Genomic DNA, 16483 nt, shown 5'->3' on the forward strand with positions numbered 1-16483 from the left:
GATAGATGGATGGATGGGTGGATAGATAGATGGATGGATAGATTAAGGAACCTGAGGCAGGGGAAGAGACCTGCCGAGAACACGCAGCCAGCCGGGCAGGACAGGGATGAGCGCTCAGGGGTCCCGATTCCCAAGCCAGACTCTGCCCCCAAACACTAACATAAGCCTGACCCCGCCAGAGGGCCTGGGAGGGAGCCCCTGAGGAGGAGGAGGAGGATGACCACTCGTGCTCCCCTCTCCTCCTTAAGTGTGCTAAGGGATTCCTCCGGAGAGCCTGCTGAGGCCATGGGAGAGGGAGCCCCTACCCCTATTGTTGGGCTCCACATTCTGGCCAGCTGCCGGCCAGCAGGGAGGGATGGAGGGGCCCGTGGCCAGAGGAGACACACAAGGGGAGGGGGGAAAGGCCGGGCGGCTGTTCTCGTGTGACAGGCCACCAAAGCCAGGGACGGGTTTCACAGCCCCTCCTGCCCAGACTCCGAGGGGCTGAGAGGACCGGACCCTTCCCAGGTGGCAGCTCCAGGGGATCCAGCCCTGGCCGACCCACAACCCCGTGGGCAGCTGAGGAGGCGGGGAGGGATCCGGGAGCTCTGTCAAAGCCCCCAGCCCACCCAGCACTGCTTCCCCAGGGAAGGGACACCCTCAAATCCAAAGGAGCCTGGGGCCCACTCCTTCCACTTGTCACAGAACAGAACCCTCGGGCCTAATAGCAAGAGTTTGGGAGGAGGGGGACAGAGCATGAGTATCGATCCACTCAGGAATTGGAGAACTGGGTTCAAATCCTCCACTTACTGTGTGACTTTCCTTAAATCGTCTGGCCTCAACCTCCCCATTTTAAAAGCAGGAGGTGCGGCCTAGATGATTTCTAAGCTGTCTTCTGGCTGACTCGGCCCTCCTGGAGTCCAGATCCTCAGCAGGACCCAGCTGCCCCATCCCTGGCTTCCTCACTGCCCTCCCCCAGCCGGCGGCCCCGGCCTTTGGCTCAGGGATCCGGGATTCCGGCCGATGAGGGCTCCCTTTCATTCGCCACCCACTCCCTGGGGCCGGCCGGACTCGGGGTGGGGTGGGGGAGCCTGCGGCCTTGTCGCTGAAGCTGCAAGGAGACAGAGGCCGACCGGGGCTCCGAGACTGCCCGGGGGCCTGGGGCAGAAGGCTCTCTGAGCTGGCCCCACAGCGGCCCCAGGGAAAGCTGAGCAGGCCCCCAGTCTGGACATTTGGCATCAGCTGGCCCAGCTCTCCCCAGGTCAAGGTAAGTATTAAATATGAGGGATGGAGGTTTGGTCAGGGGTCCAGCAGGACCACAGCCTCTCAGATTTAGATTGGAGAGGGACCTAAACTATGGGTCTGTCCTCATTGTATAGGGCACAGATGGTGAGTGATTTGTGCAGGGCCTGAGCCACAATACCCCCCCCCCCCACTCAGTGGGTGCTCACAAGGTACAGCCCACCCAGACAGAGGAATATGGGGAAATCTTGGGGAGGGACAGATCAAGGATGACTTCTTGTAGGAGGTGACTAAGATTTAAAGGACAAGGGGCAGCTAGGTGGTCCACTGGATAGAGCATTGGGCCCAGAGGGACAACAGCCTAATTCAAATATAGCCTCAGACACTTAACAGTCTGATTGTTTTGCCAATATATAAATATAGATAGATAGATAGATAGATAGATAGATAGATAGATAGATAGATAGATAGATAGATAGAAAGAAGAGTGGGTGGATGGTTAGATAGATAGATAGATAGATAGATAGATAGATAGATAGATAGAAAGAAGAGTGGATGGATGGTTAGATAGATAGATAGATAGATGGATGGATGGGTGGATAGATAGATGGATGGATAGATTAATGGATAGATGGATGGATGGATGGATGGATGGATAGATAGACAGACAGATAGATAGAGGGATGGATAGATAGATAAATAAACACATGGATGGATGGATAGATGATAGATAGATGAATAGATAAATAGATAGACAGACAGACAGACAGACAGATAGATAGATGGATGGATAGATAGATTAATGGATAGATGGATGGATGGATGGATGGATGGATGGGTAGATAGATTGATTAAAGGATAGATGGATGGATGGATAGATAGACAGATCAATGGATAGATGGATGGATGGATAGATGATAGATGGATGGATGGATAGATAGATAGATAGATAGATTAAAGGATATATGGATGGATGGATGGATAGAAAGATAGGTCAATGGATAGATGGATGGATGGATGGATGGATGGATAGAAAGAAAGACAGATCAATGGATAGATAGATAGATGATAGACAGATAGAGGAATGGATAGATAGATAAATAGATAGATGGATGGATGGATAAATTATAGATGAATAGATAGATAAACAGATAGATAAATAAATGGATGGATGGATGGATAGATAGATTAATGAATGGATAGATAGACAGACAGATAGAGGGATGGATAGATAGATAAATAGATGAATGGATGGATAGATGATAGATAGATAGACAGACAGACAGACAGATAGATGGATGTATAGATGGATAGATGATAGATAGGTGGATGGATAGATAGATAGATGAATGGATGAATGGATAGATGGACGGATAGATAGATAGATTAATGGATAGATGGGTAGATAGACAGACAGATAGAGGGATGGATAGATAAATAAATAGCTAGATGGATGGATGGATAGGTGACAGATGAATAGATAGATAGACAGACAGACAGACAGACAGACAGATTAATGGATAGATGGAGGGATAGATAGATAGATTAAAGGATAGATGGATGGATGGATGGATGGATAGATAGATTAAAGGATAGATGGATGGATGGATAGATAGATAGATTAATGGATGGATGGATAGATGATAGATAGATAGACAGACAGACAGATGGATGGATAGATAAATAGATAGATGGATGGATAGATGATAGATAGATAGACAGATAGAGGAATGGATAGATAGATAAATAGATAGATGGATGGATGGATAAATGATAGATAGATAGATAAACAGTTAGATAAATAGATAAATGGATGGATGGATGGATGGATAGAAAGATTAATGGATAGATAGATAGACAGATAGATTAATGGATAGATAGATGGATGAATAGATAGATAGATTAAAGGATAGATGGATGGATGGATAGATAGATAGACAGAGAGATAGATTAATGGATGGATGGATAGATGATAGATAGATAGATAGATGAATGGATAGATGGATGGATGGATAGATGATAGATAGATGGATGGATAGATGATAGATAGACAGACAGATAGATGAATAGATAGACAGATAGCTGAATAGATAGACAGACAGACAGAGATAGATGGATGGATGGATGGATAGACAGATAGAATGATAGACAGATGGACAGACAGACAGATAGATAGAGGGATGGATGGATAAATAGACAGTTGGATGGATAGATAGACAGACAGACATAGATAGAGGGATGGATGAATAGATAGAGGGATGGATGGATAGATGGATAGATAGATAGATAGAGGGATGGATGGATGGACAGATAGATAAATGGATAGACAGACAGATAGATAGATAGAGGGATGGATGGATGGACAGATAGATAAATGGATAGACAGACAGATAGATAGAGGGATGGATGGATGGATAAATAGATAGAGGGGTGCATGAATGAATAGATAGATAGATAGAGGGGTGGATGGAAGGATGGATGGATAGATAGATGAATAGATAAACAGACAGATAGATAAATAGAGGGATGGAGGGATGGATGAATGGATAGATAGATAGATGGAGGGGTGGATGCATGGATAGATAGATAGATGAATAGACAGATAGACAGACACAGACAGACAGATAGATAGATAGAGGGATGGATGGATGGATAGATAGAGGGATGGATGGATAGATAGACAGAGAGATAGAGGGATGAATGGACAGATAGATAGATAGAGATAGAGGGGTGGTGGATAGATAGAGGGATGGATAGACAGACAGACAGATAGATAGAGGGTTGGGTGGATGGATAGATAGAGGGATACATGGATAGATAGATAGATAGATTTAAATGATCTATCTCTTCCAAGCTCAGTTTCCAGATAGGACCCCATAGTAGCCAGATGATTTGCCCACGGTCTCACAAGTGATACGTCACAGAGTTAAGATTCAAATCCAGGTCTCTGGCTCCAAAGCCGTTTACCACTTATCTCATGTTGCCCAATGGGCAGGACTTCAATGGCAAAAGAGTAAGGGAAGACAACCCCCAAACATTGATCAGTGTCCCAAAGCCTCTGCTAATCACAGGGAATTACACCACCAAGCCCCTTCCCAGGAGAAGCTTGCATTCATCCTCAGAGACAATGAGTACATATATGGACTTTTGCAGGGTACTTTGGTCTGTTTGATGGGAGCAAAAAAGTAAGAGCCAGGCAGTGGGCTAAGGGCTACGTGGGGATTCAAAAAGAAGCAAAAATCACACACACACACACACACACACACACACACAGGCTCCACAGGGTCACATACAAGATACATTCACAGAGTCCAGTAATGGAAGATGAGACCGGAAATGTTGGGTGACGCCATATTGAATGTTCGTTCACGGTGAAATTTCCTGAGGGGGCAACAAGCAATCGCTGAAGGGTGTGGAGCAGAGCAGCCACACAACGGGAGCTGTGTGTGTCAGGAAGAATATTCTGGGAGTGAAGGATGGTTCGGAAGGGGAGAAGGTGGAGGTGGGGAGAGAGGCAGTAACCAGAGGGGGTAAAGAGGGCCTTTTCCTGGAGTTATGGCAGGCAGGCTGGGGAAAGGAAGAGGACTCCAGGGGACCCAGGTAGGCACTGGAGAGCAGCCGGAGAGACCTCAGGGCTGTAGCATACAGGGGCCACAGTCAAAAGCAGGGAAGTCCCAGGGAGGAGACAATAAGCTCCTTTTGGGGTTTTATTTTTAAAGCAACATCCTGTAATGTGGAAATCTCTTCCGCATGACTTCGCACCTAGAATGGGTGTTTGCCGTCTCAATGGGTCAGGAGGGAGAGAATTTGGAACTAAAAAAAATGGAAAAAACCATCCTGAGTTTGTTCTCCAGGAGTGCCGGAGTGGGGTGCTCGGGGACTCCAATTTGCCTCTGACAGTCGCCATGTGACTCTAGGCAAGCCCCGCAACTTCTCAGAGCCTAAAGGAGGGAGGCTCTCTCCAGCCCTGAATCTGTGAGTGAGGGCTCATGGGCTCAGCCCCCATAGCCTGCAGAGAGATGTGAGCCTCCTTCATTAGGATGTCCAGTGGGAAGGGATCTCATAGATGCTGGCCCTCTGTTTCCCAGGGGAGGAAACTGAGACCAGGAGAGGGGAAGGGTCTTGTCCAAAGTCACACAGCAGTGCTGGGCCTAGAGCCTGGGTCCCCAGAACCCCAGCATGGGCACTGGTGGCCCCTGCCATTGGCTGCAGGAGGGCAGAGGAACAGCTCCCCCTTCCCCTCTCTCCCTTTGAGACACTGAAGCCCTCAAGGCCTCTTTGTTGTCCTGTGAGACCTGACTTCTCTAGAGAAGGATGTCCTTGTAGGCCAATCCCTGGCCCCCGCCTGGTCTCCACCTCTGAGTTTAAACAAATCATGGACTCAGTTTCCTTCTCTGCAAAACGGGAATAACAGTCCTCCCTGGCCTGTGGAGGCCTAATAATAAGGCCTTATTAATTTTAAAACCCCAGGAAAATGGTCATTACGTATAAGGGGTGTCAGGGAACAAGTGGAGGAAGCCTTAGCTGAAGTCACTGGAAGAGACACATTTTGGGGGTGTTCTAAGGAAGGTACCTACTAAGCTGAAATTTCTGGTTCTAAAAGCCCACCCAGCCCTGACATCCCCTGTTCTAAGCTCCCTCCCAGCCCTGACATCCCCTGTTCTAAGCCCCCTCCCAGCCCTGACATCCCCTGTTCTAAGCCCCCTCCCAGCCCTGACATCCCCTGTTCTAAGCTCCCTCCCAGCTCTGACATCCCCTGTTCTAAGCTCCCTCCCAGCTCTGACATCCCCTGTTCTAAGCTCCCTCCCAGCTCTGACATCCCCTGTTCTAAGCTCTCTCCTAGCCCTGACAACCCCTGTTCTAAGCTCCCTCCCAGCCTGACATCCCCTGTTCTCAGTCCTCTCCCAGCTCTGACATCCCCTGTTCTAAGCCCCCTCCCAGCCTGACATCCCCTGTTCTAAGCTCCCTCCCAGCTCTGACATCCCATGTTCTAAGCTCCCTCCCGGCTCTGACATCCCATGTTCTAAGCTCCCTCCCGGCTCTGACATCTCCTGTTCTAAGCTCCCTCCAGCCCTGGCCCTTCCCGTTGTGGGGCGGGGCGGGGGGGATGGGGAGGGGGGAGAGCGGGTAGGGTATCCAGCAGCGACCCCCTGTGGTTCTCCGGAAAGTGTCGGGACTTTACAGACCCTGGAGTTGAGAGGGAGGAGGCGGGGCTCCGGAGGAGAGACCACGCCCCCAGGAGGCGGGATCTGAGAGACTGCAGAGCCCGAGGTCTCCAGTAGGGGGCGGTAGCTGTGGAGGCGCCAGGCCCAGGGAGCAGGTCGGTCGGGCCTGGGGGACTGTGGGAGGGGCGGGGGGCCCAGCTGGGGCACCCCCAGGCAGTAAGAGTGAGACCTGAGAGGGTTAAAGGGGCGCAGATATTGGAGGGAGGGGACAGAGAGAACCTGGGGGGAGTTAAAGGAGGGGGCCGGAGGGGGCGGGAGGGGGAGGGTAGCGGGAGGTCTGGGGGTGGGGCTAAAGGAGAGGTAGATGGGGGGGGGCAGAGAGAGACCTGGAGGGGTTAGAGCGTTAGTGGATATGGAGGGGAGGAGGGAGAGAGAGAGCGGGAGTGGTTGTGGGTTAAAGAAGGGTCAAGTACGGCGCAGGGGGAGGGGGGAGGGGGGTAGGTGTGGGGGGAGGGGGAGAAGAGCAGGGGGGTTGGGTGGGGCTATAGAAGGGTGCAGGTGCTGGGGGAGGGGTCATACCTGGGGGGTATAAGGGGGGCAGTATATATGGGGGGACAGAGACACGTGAGGGGGGGAGGGAGAGTGACCGGGAGGGAGGGGCAGAAAGGGGTTGGCCCAGAGAAATCTCAGAGTGCGGATTGAGGGGCGCCAGAGTCAGAGGGCTGGGGGCCAGAAGCGGGGGTCCAGGCAGGGGGTCGCGGCCAGAGGAGACCTGGAGCGTCAGAATTGGGGGCACCTCGAAGCCAGGAGGAGCGAGGGCCGGGGTGGCTGCTCCGGTGCCTTAGTGTCTGCTCCCTTTCTACCTCAGTTTCCCCAGTCAGCGGCCTTCGGAAGAGCCCCGCGAGGGTCAGCCCTGTGGACGCCTGCAGTGCTGGGGAGGACCGGAAGTCCAGGAGGTCAGGGGGCCAGGGAGGAGGCAGGTAGAGGGAATTGTCCCCCATTGGTGGGAGCAAAGGGAGAGGATCCGGGTCCCTGAGAAGGGGCCCCTCTGGGTGGGGGGATGGGGGGATGCAGGATCCCAAGTCTGAGTCTGGAAGGGACATCAGAGGCCTGAGGACATTAGACTTGGACCCAGGGTCCCACAGCATCTAAGTGGCAGAACCGGCACTGGAGCCCAGGCCCCGGCCGCCACTGCCCACCCGAGGGCTGTTCTGGCTGTGAAACTCTCAGTGTGCCTTTGGGACTCCTTAGCAATCAGGAATTGGCCTTGATGGTTTGTTCTAGACTTAAAAAACTGATGAGAAAACGCTCCCGATGCAGATTGAAGGGAAAAGTTTGTCCTGCGCTGTGGCTGCCCCCTGCCCGCAGAGAGCTGGTCAAACTTTACCATACACTCCTGGGTGGCGGAGACCCTCAGTTTGGGATCAAAGATCATAGTTCTAGGAAACTAGTCCCCATTGACCAGCGAGGACCCAGAGGCAGACAGGACGGGTCATAAAGCTGTAAGTGGGAGAGTCAGGATTTGAACTCAGCTCTTCTGGCTCCAAATCCGGCTTGCTGAGACCTTTCAGACCCAGCTGCCAGAGACCTGCCAAGGTATCAGAGGAGGGCTTCCGGACATAGCAGATCAAACTCTTTTTTTGTTGTTTAATTTATTTGTTAATTTTTTTCTTGGTTACACATGTATAGTAACTTAAAATACACGTTCTTTATGAATCATATTGAGAGAAAAAATCAGAACAAAAGGGAAAAAACCACAAGAAAGAAAAAACAAAACAAAAAAGGATGAATATAACAATCTCCACAGCTCTCTTTCTGAATGCAGAAAGTGTTTTCTAGCCAAAGTTTATTGGGATTGCCTTGATTTTGCATCAGGAAGAAGACTTGGATTTGAATCCTACCTTAGGTATTGATTAGTTGGGTGGCCCTGACCAAGTCAGCTCACTCACCCCTTCGGGCCTCAGTTTCCTCATCTGCAAAATGAAGATAATAGTAATAATCTTTCCATATTTTACCTGAAGGGCTGCTATAAGAAAAGCACATTTAGTTTACTAAAGGTTTTCATTTTAAAACGGGAGCTGTGTGGGTGGTGAGGATAAACTTGTATTGGGAGGAGTGGATGGGGTTGGGGGCCATTTTTTAGCTATCTGTGCTGAGATTAGAATGGATACTCCTTGAGGGCCCTCACGTAGGGCTTTCCCCCTCCTTACAATGGCAAAACCAATCTGTAATTGCTTACGTTAATTAGTGCAATGGAAACACTCATCAGTCTCCCATTTCTCACTGCCAGCAATCAAGCTTTATTAATCAAATGTGTGTAAACATTAGTTTATAGAATCATAACATATATATATATCTTCTATACATGACATCGATGAGTCCAAATAATAATAACGGCTCGTCCTCCATAGCCCTTTAAAATAAGGAGCTGGATCTGGGGAGAATACAGTTATCCCTTCCACACCCCAGTTTTCCCCATGGAGATTTCAAGATAGGTCACCAGTTGGCATAATAAATGAGAATTTAGGGGGTGTTTTCCACAGAAAAAGTTTAGAAACTCAGAAATAAATAAAATAGCTGTATAGTATTGTATAATATTATATTATTCAGTCAGATTTCTTGTATGGTTCAACGGGATGGTCAGAAAATGTTAACGTGGATTTTCCAGTTTGCTGGGGTACTGTGCCCCCAATCCCTGTGATGTGGAAGGGTTAACTGTAGTCCTGTGTTCCCACTGTGGGCCCTCCCTCCTAGGGCTCCAAGCAAAGGCCCCATCCTACCTTTGTCCCCAACAGAGCTTTCAGAAATGTCTTTATGGGATCCTGGGCCATTTGGGGCTTTCTTCGACCTGCCTTCATCTCCCAGGACTTGATGCCCTTCGGCACCAGCCTTGTTTACAGGAGGAGGTGGTGAGATAACCTGAGGTCAGATCCAGCCTCTGGCGTTTGTGACTGAAAGAGTCACTTAGACTTTAGTTTCTACTTCTAAAAAGAAAAAGGGAGAGGGCTTTGAATGGGTGACTTCCCTGGTTCCTTCAAGCTCTAAAGCTGTGACTTAGTAGATCCATAACCTTATCCAAATGCGTGGTCTTACAAAGGTACAAGATGGCAGCCCATCCTGTCCTTGTCCCAGATAACACTCATCCACTGGATGATCCCAAGGATCATCCTTGGACATTCTACCTAATATCCTGGAGACCTGCCTCCAGATTAAAAAAAAAAAATGGATGAAGGCATCCTCTTAATTTTTAAAAATTTAAATAAAACATCGTTTACATCCCCTTTATTTCCAAATATATCTTGCCCGCACCCCTAAGATACCTCGTTTAACAAAAAATTTTCAAAGATCGATTCAGCAACAACTAAATCTGATCAACTAATTCATCAGCTGAGTCTTGAGAGGGTATGCAGTGTCCCACTCTCCTAGGGCCCCACTTGAAAAGAAACCTTTTAGGTGTTTTATTTTTAAGAACTCTATCGTGTTAATTTTTCCGAGCTTTTATTTTCTCTCCCTCCCTCTATCCTAATTAGACAAAAAGAAAAACACAAAGAGAAAGTCAGCCCTGCTCTCCCGTAAGAAACATGCAGAAAGAAGGGAAACCAATTCCAGCATGGGTCACTTCTCAAAATGTCGAGCTCATTCTGCAGTTTGAGTTAGGAGAGAGGAGGCCTCTAGAAGTATAACTGGCCCTTGTGTTGGTCAGACCTTTTTAGCCTTTCGGGGTTGTTAAGTCTTTGTTATATCATTTTCACTGTATAAATTATTCTCCCGGTTCTGCTCTCTTCCCTCTGCATCTGTTCATACTAATCTTCCCCGTTGTCTCTGAAACAATCCTCATTGTCTTCCAGCACGATGGTCTTCATCACAATCATATACGAACTTGTTTGGTTTTCTCCAGTAGAGGGGCATCCCCTCCATTCCTTTCTGCAGCTACGTAAAGAGCTGCTGTCTTTTCCTCTTTGAACCTTGAGTCCTGCTCCTCAATAGGCCCCCCCAACATTTGTCATTTCCTGTCTTATCATCATCGCCAGTCTGATGTGTGTGTGAGGGGGGATCTTAGAGGTGCTTTGATTTTCATTTCTCTAATCGTTATCGATATTTTCTGTTATTTTTCTCTTATATAGAACATTTTTAATGTAGTTGTTAATCATTTGAATTTCTTTCCTTGACAACTGCCTCTTCATATCTTCTGACCATTTCTTTGTTGAGAAATTAATATTAATAATTAATATTAATATTCCGTGGGCACCCATTTGGCTTTTACAACCCTTCTTCTCACTACCTATTTCCCATCTTCTTTGCAAATTACCCATTTTTCTGGATGTTTGCCTTTTCAACGTCCGAGTTGGCCCGTGAGCTCCCTGTGCAGCCACATTGATCTCTTTTCTGATTTCTTTATGTTTTCAACATTAAAATTTCATACATCTGTCCCTTTTGGGTTGACTTTTCCTGGAATTCCCATGGGATCCTTCTGTTAATTCCTAGCAATCTGATCTCTCGAGAACCAGCTGCTAAAAATGGCAACTTTCCCCCTCCTTCTCTATCACCAAAATGCCGATAATCATTTATTAAGTGTCCAAAAAGGGGGATGATAATAGCTATTACCTCCCAAAGTTGTTTGTGAGGGTCAAATGATTGTAAAAGGGCTTCTGGGAGTACCTGGCACATAGTAAGAACTATTACATAGTGTTAACTATTATTATTATTATACTCCAAGCCCTGTTCCAAGTGCTGTGGGGAAAAGTCCCTGCCCTCAAGGAGCTTAATGGGGGAGACGAGAGAGGGAAGGCGCTAGAAGGAAGCAGAGTTGGGGCCAGTTTCCCACAGAAGGTGGGACTTAGTTGGGACTTGAAGGAAAGGGAGGTCGGGAGGCAGATGAGAGACAGAAAAGGTATCTGGAGGCTAGCGATGCAGAGCCTTGTTCTTGGGCCAGCCAGGAGGCCGGGGGCACTGGGTTGAAGAGAAGCATCGGGGAGTGCGGCGCAAGAAGAGCAGGCCGGAGGTGAAGGGCTTTGGATGTCAAAAGGGCTTTTTGCACTTGCCCTTGGAGGTGACAGGGAGTCGCTATTTTTGCCAATAGCAAAAATTGTTAGGGGAGCAATTCTCCCTCAGGGCTCATAATTCAGGCTGTGAGTCCTTAGCCAAAGCTGTCGCTGTGAACTAAGCTGGACGGAGGCCTGCTGAGACCCTCGGCCTCCCGGAACGGAGAGGGAGGCGGCCTCGGCGGGCAGCCACCCACCGTGGGGAGCGGGCGTCCCAGAAGCCAAGTTCACGTGCAGACCATTGGGCGGCCCCACCTGCTGAGCCCAAATCCAGCCTCAGCCAAGCCGGGCCCTGGGCAGTGACTTTGCTTCTGCGTCCTCGGTTTCCTTATCTGTTAAATGGGGATAAGAATAACCCCTCTCTCCCAGTGACATTCAGTCATCATTTAGGAGAAAGTTATACATGCTCAGGTTTAATGGTAAAGTGTTTCGCAAACCTCAGCACCCCAGATAAAAGCTAGCTTGCTCCTGACTCCCGGGGTGGCTTGGACGGCCTCTGTTCTAGGACCCCTGCCATGGGAGCGGGCCGGGACTTGCAGTAAGTCCTTTTACTTCCAGAGAGTAGTTTCAGGCTTGCAAAGCGCTTTGGGGACAGGACTTCATCTGATCCCTGTGATCCTGCATCTCTGAGTCACCGGGGGGCGCCCAGGCCTCTGGATGGGAGGGCTCTCTGGGCCCCAGAATCTTAGATCGTGGAGTCGCAGCCTCCAAGGGACTCTAGAGCGCCCAGCCTGGCCCCTCCCCGTGCCCATCCACCTTCACTTGAATACTTTTAGGGACGGGCTGCTCACTCCCTGCAGGGCAGCTCCAGTATGCATTGTGGGAAGGGGGGGGGTCTGTAGGCCTGGGGCATAAGCTGTGGCTGTCAAGACAAACCCCCTCATTGCTTCTCTCCCTTCTCCTTCTAAGATTCAGGAATAATCTGGGGAGCTGGGAGGTTTGTGAGGGTGAGCAGGCAGGAGAGGAGGGGGAGGTATGCACAAATCACGGCCTTTCTGTGCCTCCGTTTCCCCATCTGTAAAACGAGGGGGTTGGGCTAGATGGCCTCTGAGGTCCCTTTCAGCCCTAGATCTACGCGGCTGTGATCCTCTGACCCTAAGGAGTGGGTGTGCGCTGTGTGTGTACATGGGCATGTGTGTGCGCACATGTGCCTGTTTATTGTGCACGGTTGTGCTGCACATGCACATGTGTGTGCCTTGTGTGTGTTTGTGTGCATTGCGTTGTGGTTGTGTGTACATACATGTGAGCATTGTGTGTGGTTGTGTGTGCATGCATGTGAGCATTGTGTGTGGTTGTGTGTGCATGCATGTGTGCGGTGCATGCTTGTGCATGTGTTTGTTGCATGTGTGCGGCATTGCCTTGTGTGCTTGTGCACACGCTGCCTGCTTTGTGTACATTGTGCACGTACACGTGTACGCGTGCCTGTGTGTGCATGTGCACGTGGATGCTTGTGTACGCATGTGTATACTTTGTGTGTGTGTGGAGTCAGGCAGGGCCGGGGCAGTGGAGGCAGGAACTTTTGTAGGGGGTGGGGGGGCGGGGGGAGTGGAACGTCCATCCCGCCCGCCTCCCTCGGGCTCGGCCTTCTCTGCAGAAGCCCCGGCCCGGGCAGGGAGGCGTGAGGGGAGCCCGGGCAGGCTGGGCAGACACCCTGGTCATGGCCACAACCCCCTTTTCCTCAGGGAGAAGCCTGAGGAGCCCGGATGGACCGGAAGCGATCTCCTTCCCCTCCTGGGGACCGGCAGCCAGGCGGGGGCCCCGCTCACCCCGGCGGCTCCTCGGGGACCCCGCCCGCCCCCAGTTCTGGGGACAGGAAAATCCTGAGCCCCGGCCCCATCTCGAGTCAACTCCCCGTCCCCTTGAGCCAGTCCGGGGCCAGAGTTAGGCCCTGGTCCTTGGGCTCCAGGGAGCCGGGCACCGCCAGGGGGGCTCTCCTTCGCCCCACGGGCAGCCCCGCGCCCAGGAAGTCCAGCTCCCTGTCCTTCACCCTCCGCCACCACAGCCGCCAGGAGGCCGCGGCTGCCTCGGGAGCTCCCCCTCAGCAGGAGGCAGCCGTTAGAGATAGGAGGGAGGCTGCCCAGGGGAGAGGGGAGTCTTCCACCATGGGCCCGTCCCCTGCATCTCGGGTGCCCGTCATAAGGGCCCGCACCGTGAGTCCCTCGCAGCCCAGCAGGCCCGCGGGGGCCCCCCCTTCGGAGAAGCCCCTGCTGACCTCACATCTGGCCCTTTCTTTCCAGCCACGCTCATCTCAGAGCCCATCAAGCCCGCCTGGCATAGGGCTCCCATTCCGATACACTTCCCGGATACCCAGCCCAGGCTCCCTAGGGAGGGGGGGCACCCGGCACCTGGGCATCCCCAGGCTCCGGCTGCCATCTGGAAGGGGCGCCCCGGCCCGGGGGCTATTCAAGGCAGGAAGGCTCACACTGATCAGGCCAGGCAGGGGCAACAGCTTGGCCGTTACGCCGGGGACGCCCACAGATCCGGCCCCAGCCACGTTAGGTACCGCCATGGATCCGGCCACGAGCCCAGTCGGCTCAAATATAGAACCGGGCCCCACGGAGTCGGAAGCAGCCGCTGCAGCCGTGGCCACAGTCATGGAGCCAGCTCCCCCACCTGCGGCCGTGGCCGAAGAGCATGGGGTCCCACCCCCAACCATGGCCGAAGAGCACGGAGTCCCCCCTGCAGCTGTGGCCGAAGAGCACAGGATACCAGCTGTGGCTGAAGAACATGGGGTCTCACCCATGGCTATGGTCAAAGAGGAAGGGGTCCCATCCATGGCCATGGTTGAAGAGCACGGAGTCCCCCCCGCAGCTGTGGCCGAAGAGCACAGGGTACCAGCTGTGGCTGAAGAACATGGGATCCCACCCATGGCCATGGTTGAAGAGCACAGGGTCCCAGCCATGGCTGTGATTGAAGAGAAAGGGGTCCCATCCATGGCCGTGGCTAATGTGGACAAAGTCCCATCCTTGGCCAAGGTCGAAGAGTATGGGGTCCCATCCACAGCTGTGGCTGAAGAGCATGGGGTCTCACCCATGGCTATGGTCAGAGAGGAAGGGGTCCCACCCGTGGCCATGGCTGAAGAGCATGGGGTCCCCCCCATGACCGTGGCTGAAGTGGACGAGGTCCCATCCTCGGCCAAGGTCGAAGAGCATGGAGTCCCATCCACGGCCGTGGCCGAAGAAGACGGGGTCCCGTCCAGGAGGAGGGTCACGGTCGGCGATTCTGAAGTGCCACCCACAGCCTCGGCCCCGGAGGAGCAGGACACAGCGAGGCCCTGCCCCGGGCCGGAGCCAGCCCCCCACCCGGCCATAGACCTCACCCTGCACATCCCACACACGCGCGCAGCCACAGTTGTGGTTGCCATAGGCCCAGCCTCGGCAGCCCCGGTCCCGCCTCGGTCCAGCAGCACCACGGTCCGGCCAGGCAGCGTTCTGTCTGTCCCGAGGCCACTCCCGGGCCTGGCCCACGCCGTTCCCAGGCCGGACAGAAGCGCCCACCCCGGCGAGCTGGAAGCCCCGTCGGCCGGAGACGCTCCGTGCACCGCGATGGTGCTGGCCACGTCCCGCACCATCCTGAGCCTGCCCCCCAAAGGCGCCAGGGTCGTCTTCATGGTGCCGGGCCTGGACGCATCCTCGAGCTTGCCAGGGATGCCCACGCCCAGGCCCAGACAAGCCCAGCCCTGCACGGCGATGGTCTTGGTCAGTCCCCGGAAGGCCGGGCCACACAGAGCCACCGCCCCCCGCCTAGTGGAGAGCGTCAAGGCCGCAGCCGCACCCAGAAAGGCCTTCCGGCCCCCGGTGCCGGCCGTCCACCCCCCGTTGCCGGCCTTCCACCCCCCGGTGCCGATCCTCCTCCCGGTCATGGCTGACATAGGCCCCCGCGTGTGCGCCCCGGCCAGCCCGGAGCCCGAGGAGGAAGCCGAGGCCGCCCCCCACACTTGGGCCACCTACACAGCCGCCGACCTGGACGCCCTGGACCTGGCGGTGACCTATAGAGGTAAGTGGCCGGGAGCCCGGCACCATGGGGCTGTGCCGGCCCGGGGATAGAAGTGTCCGAGGCTGGAGAATCCCAGAGGTCCGGGGCCGGAGGAGAGAGCCAGCGGGGGGCCGGAGGAGCTTCACTGGGGCTTGGGGCGTGGGGAAGGGCAGCACTTCCTGCTCTGACCCAGAAAGGTCTCTGAGGAGGGTCTGGGACACCCAAAAGGGAGAGGCCCCCGGGAGCCAGAGAGGGCTAGAGGGGTGGGCAGAGAGCCGGGACAAGTCACCGAGCCCTTCCCGCGTGGGGGCACAAGGAGAGGCGGAAGCAGCGTCCGCCCCCGGGAGCCCTCCTGCAGGGCGCGCAAACAAGGGGGCAAAAGTTAACGGGGGCCGAGAAACTGGGGACCCCGAGGGAAGGGCTCAGTCTGTGACAGGGTGGCCGGGTCTCCCAAAGGCCGGCTTCCCCTGATGCGGTCTCTGGTCTGACCTTTCAGGCTTCCGTCCGGTGAGAAACGAGTTGCGCGTGAAGACGGAGGGGTTCCCTTGGAAGCTCAGACGAGGTGAGTTCAGGACCCCCTCTGGGGTCCTCCTTTGAGGGCGGGGGAGCCGTCTGGGGAGGGAGGGAGCTCCCCCTCCCGGGAGCTATTTGGGCCGGGGCCGCGCGGCCTCCTCCCTGGGGGGCTGCGGAGGACGCCCAGACTGGGGGGACATGGTCCTGCCCCCCCAGCGGTCCCGAGGGCCTGCTCTGGGAGCCTCCTTAACCCAGGAGGCCTGGGCCAGGACCAGGGGGACTCAGGGAAGCCTGTGGCCTTGAGGCCGTGCTCGGACACCTGGGAGCTCTTACTAAGCCTCTCCCCTCCCTTGGCCCCGGTCTGCCCAGGCTCGGGGGCCAGGAGTCTTGGAGGTGATGGGGAGAGTTCGAACCGGAAGGGTCCAGCGGAGCCCGGGTCTCCCCAGAGAGGGCCGACCTCGGGGCCTGGGCAGCGGGGCACAGAGCCGTGCTCCCATTTTACAGATGTGGAAAGAGGCTCAGAGCTCAGGCCTCCCCCTCGTTAGCAAGTCCTTAGGGACTGAGGCA

General features: G+C 53.5%; 1 protein-coding gene across 1 annotated transcript; it reads left to right on the forward strand.

Annotated features, from left to right (window-relative positions):
• Positions 1–14318: 14318 nt before the first annotated feature.
• LOC127538452 (uncharacterized) lies at positions 14319–16294 on the forward strand. Its single transcript, XM_051962235.1, has 2 exons — positions 14319–15424; positions 15900–16294. Exons 1-2 carry the CDS (start codon positions 14329–14331, stop codon positions 15998–16000), a joined length of 1197 nt encoding a protein of 398 aa, XP_051818195.1. The 5' UTR covers positions 14319–14328; the 3' UTR covers positions 16001–16294.
• The last annotated feature ends 189 nt before the right edge of the window (positions 16295–16483 follow it).

The sequence above is a fragment of the Antechinus flavipes genome, chromosome 5, assembly GCF_016432865.1.
Source record: "Antechinus flavipes isolate AdamAnt ecotype Samford, QLD, Australia chromosome 5, AdamAnt_v2, whole genome shotgun sequence".
Lineage (NCBI taxonomy): Eukaryota > Metazoa > Chordata > Mammalia > Dasyuromorphia > Dasyuridae > Antechinus > Antechinus flavipes.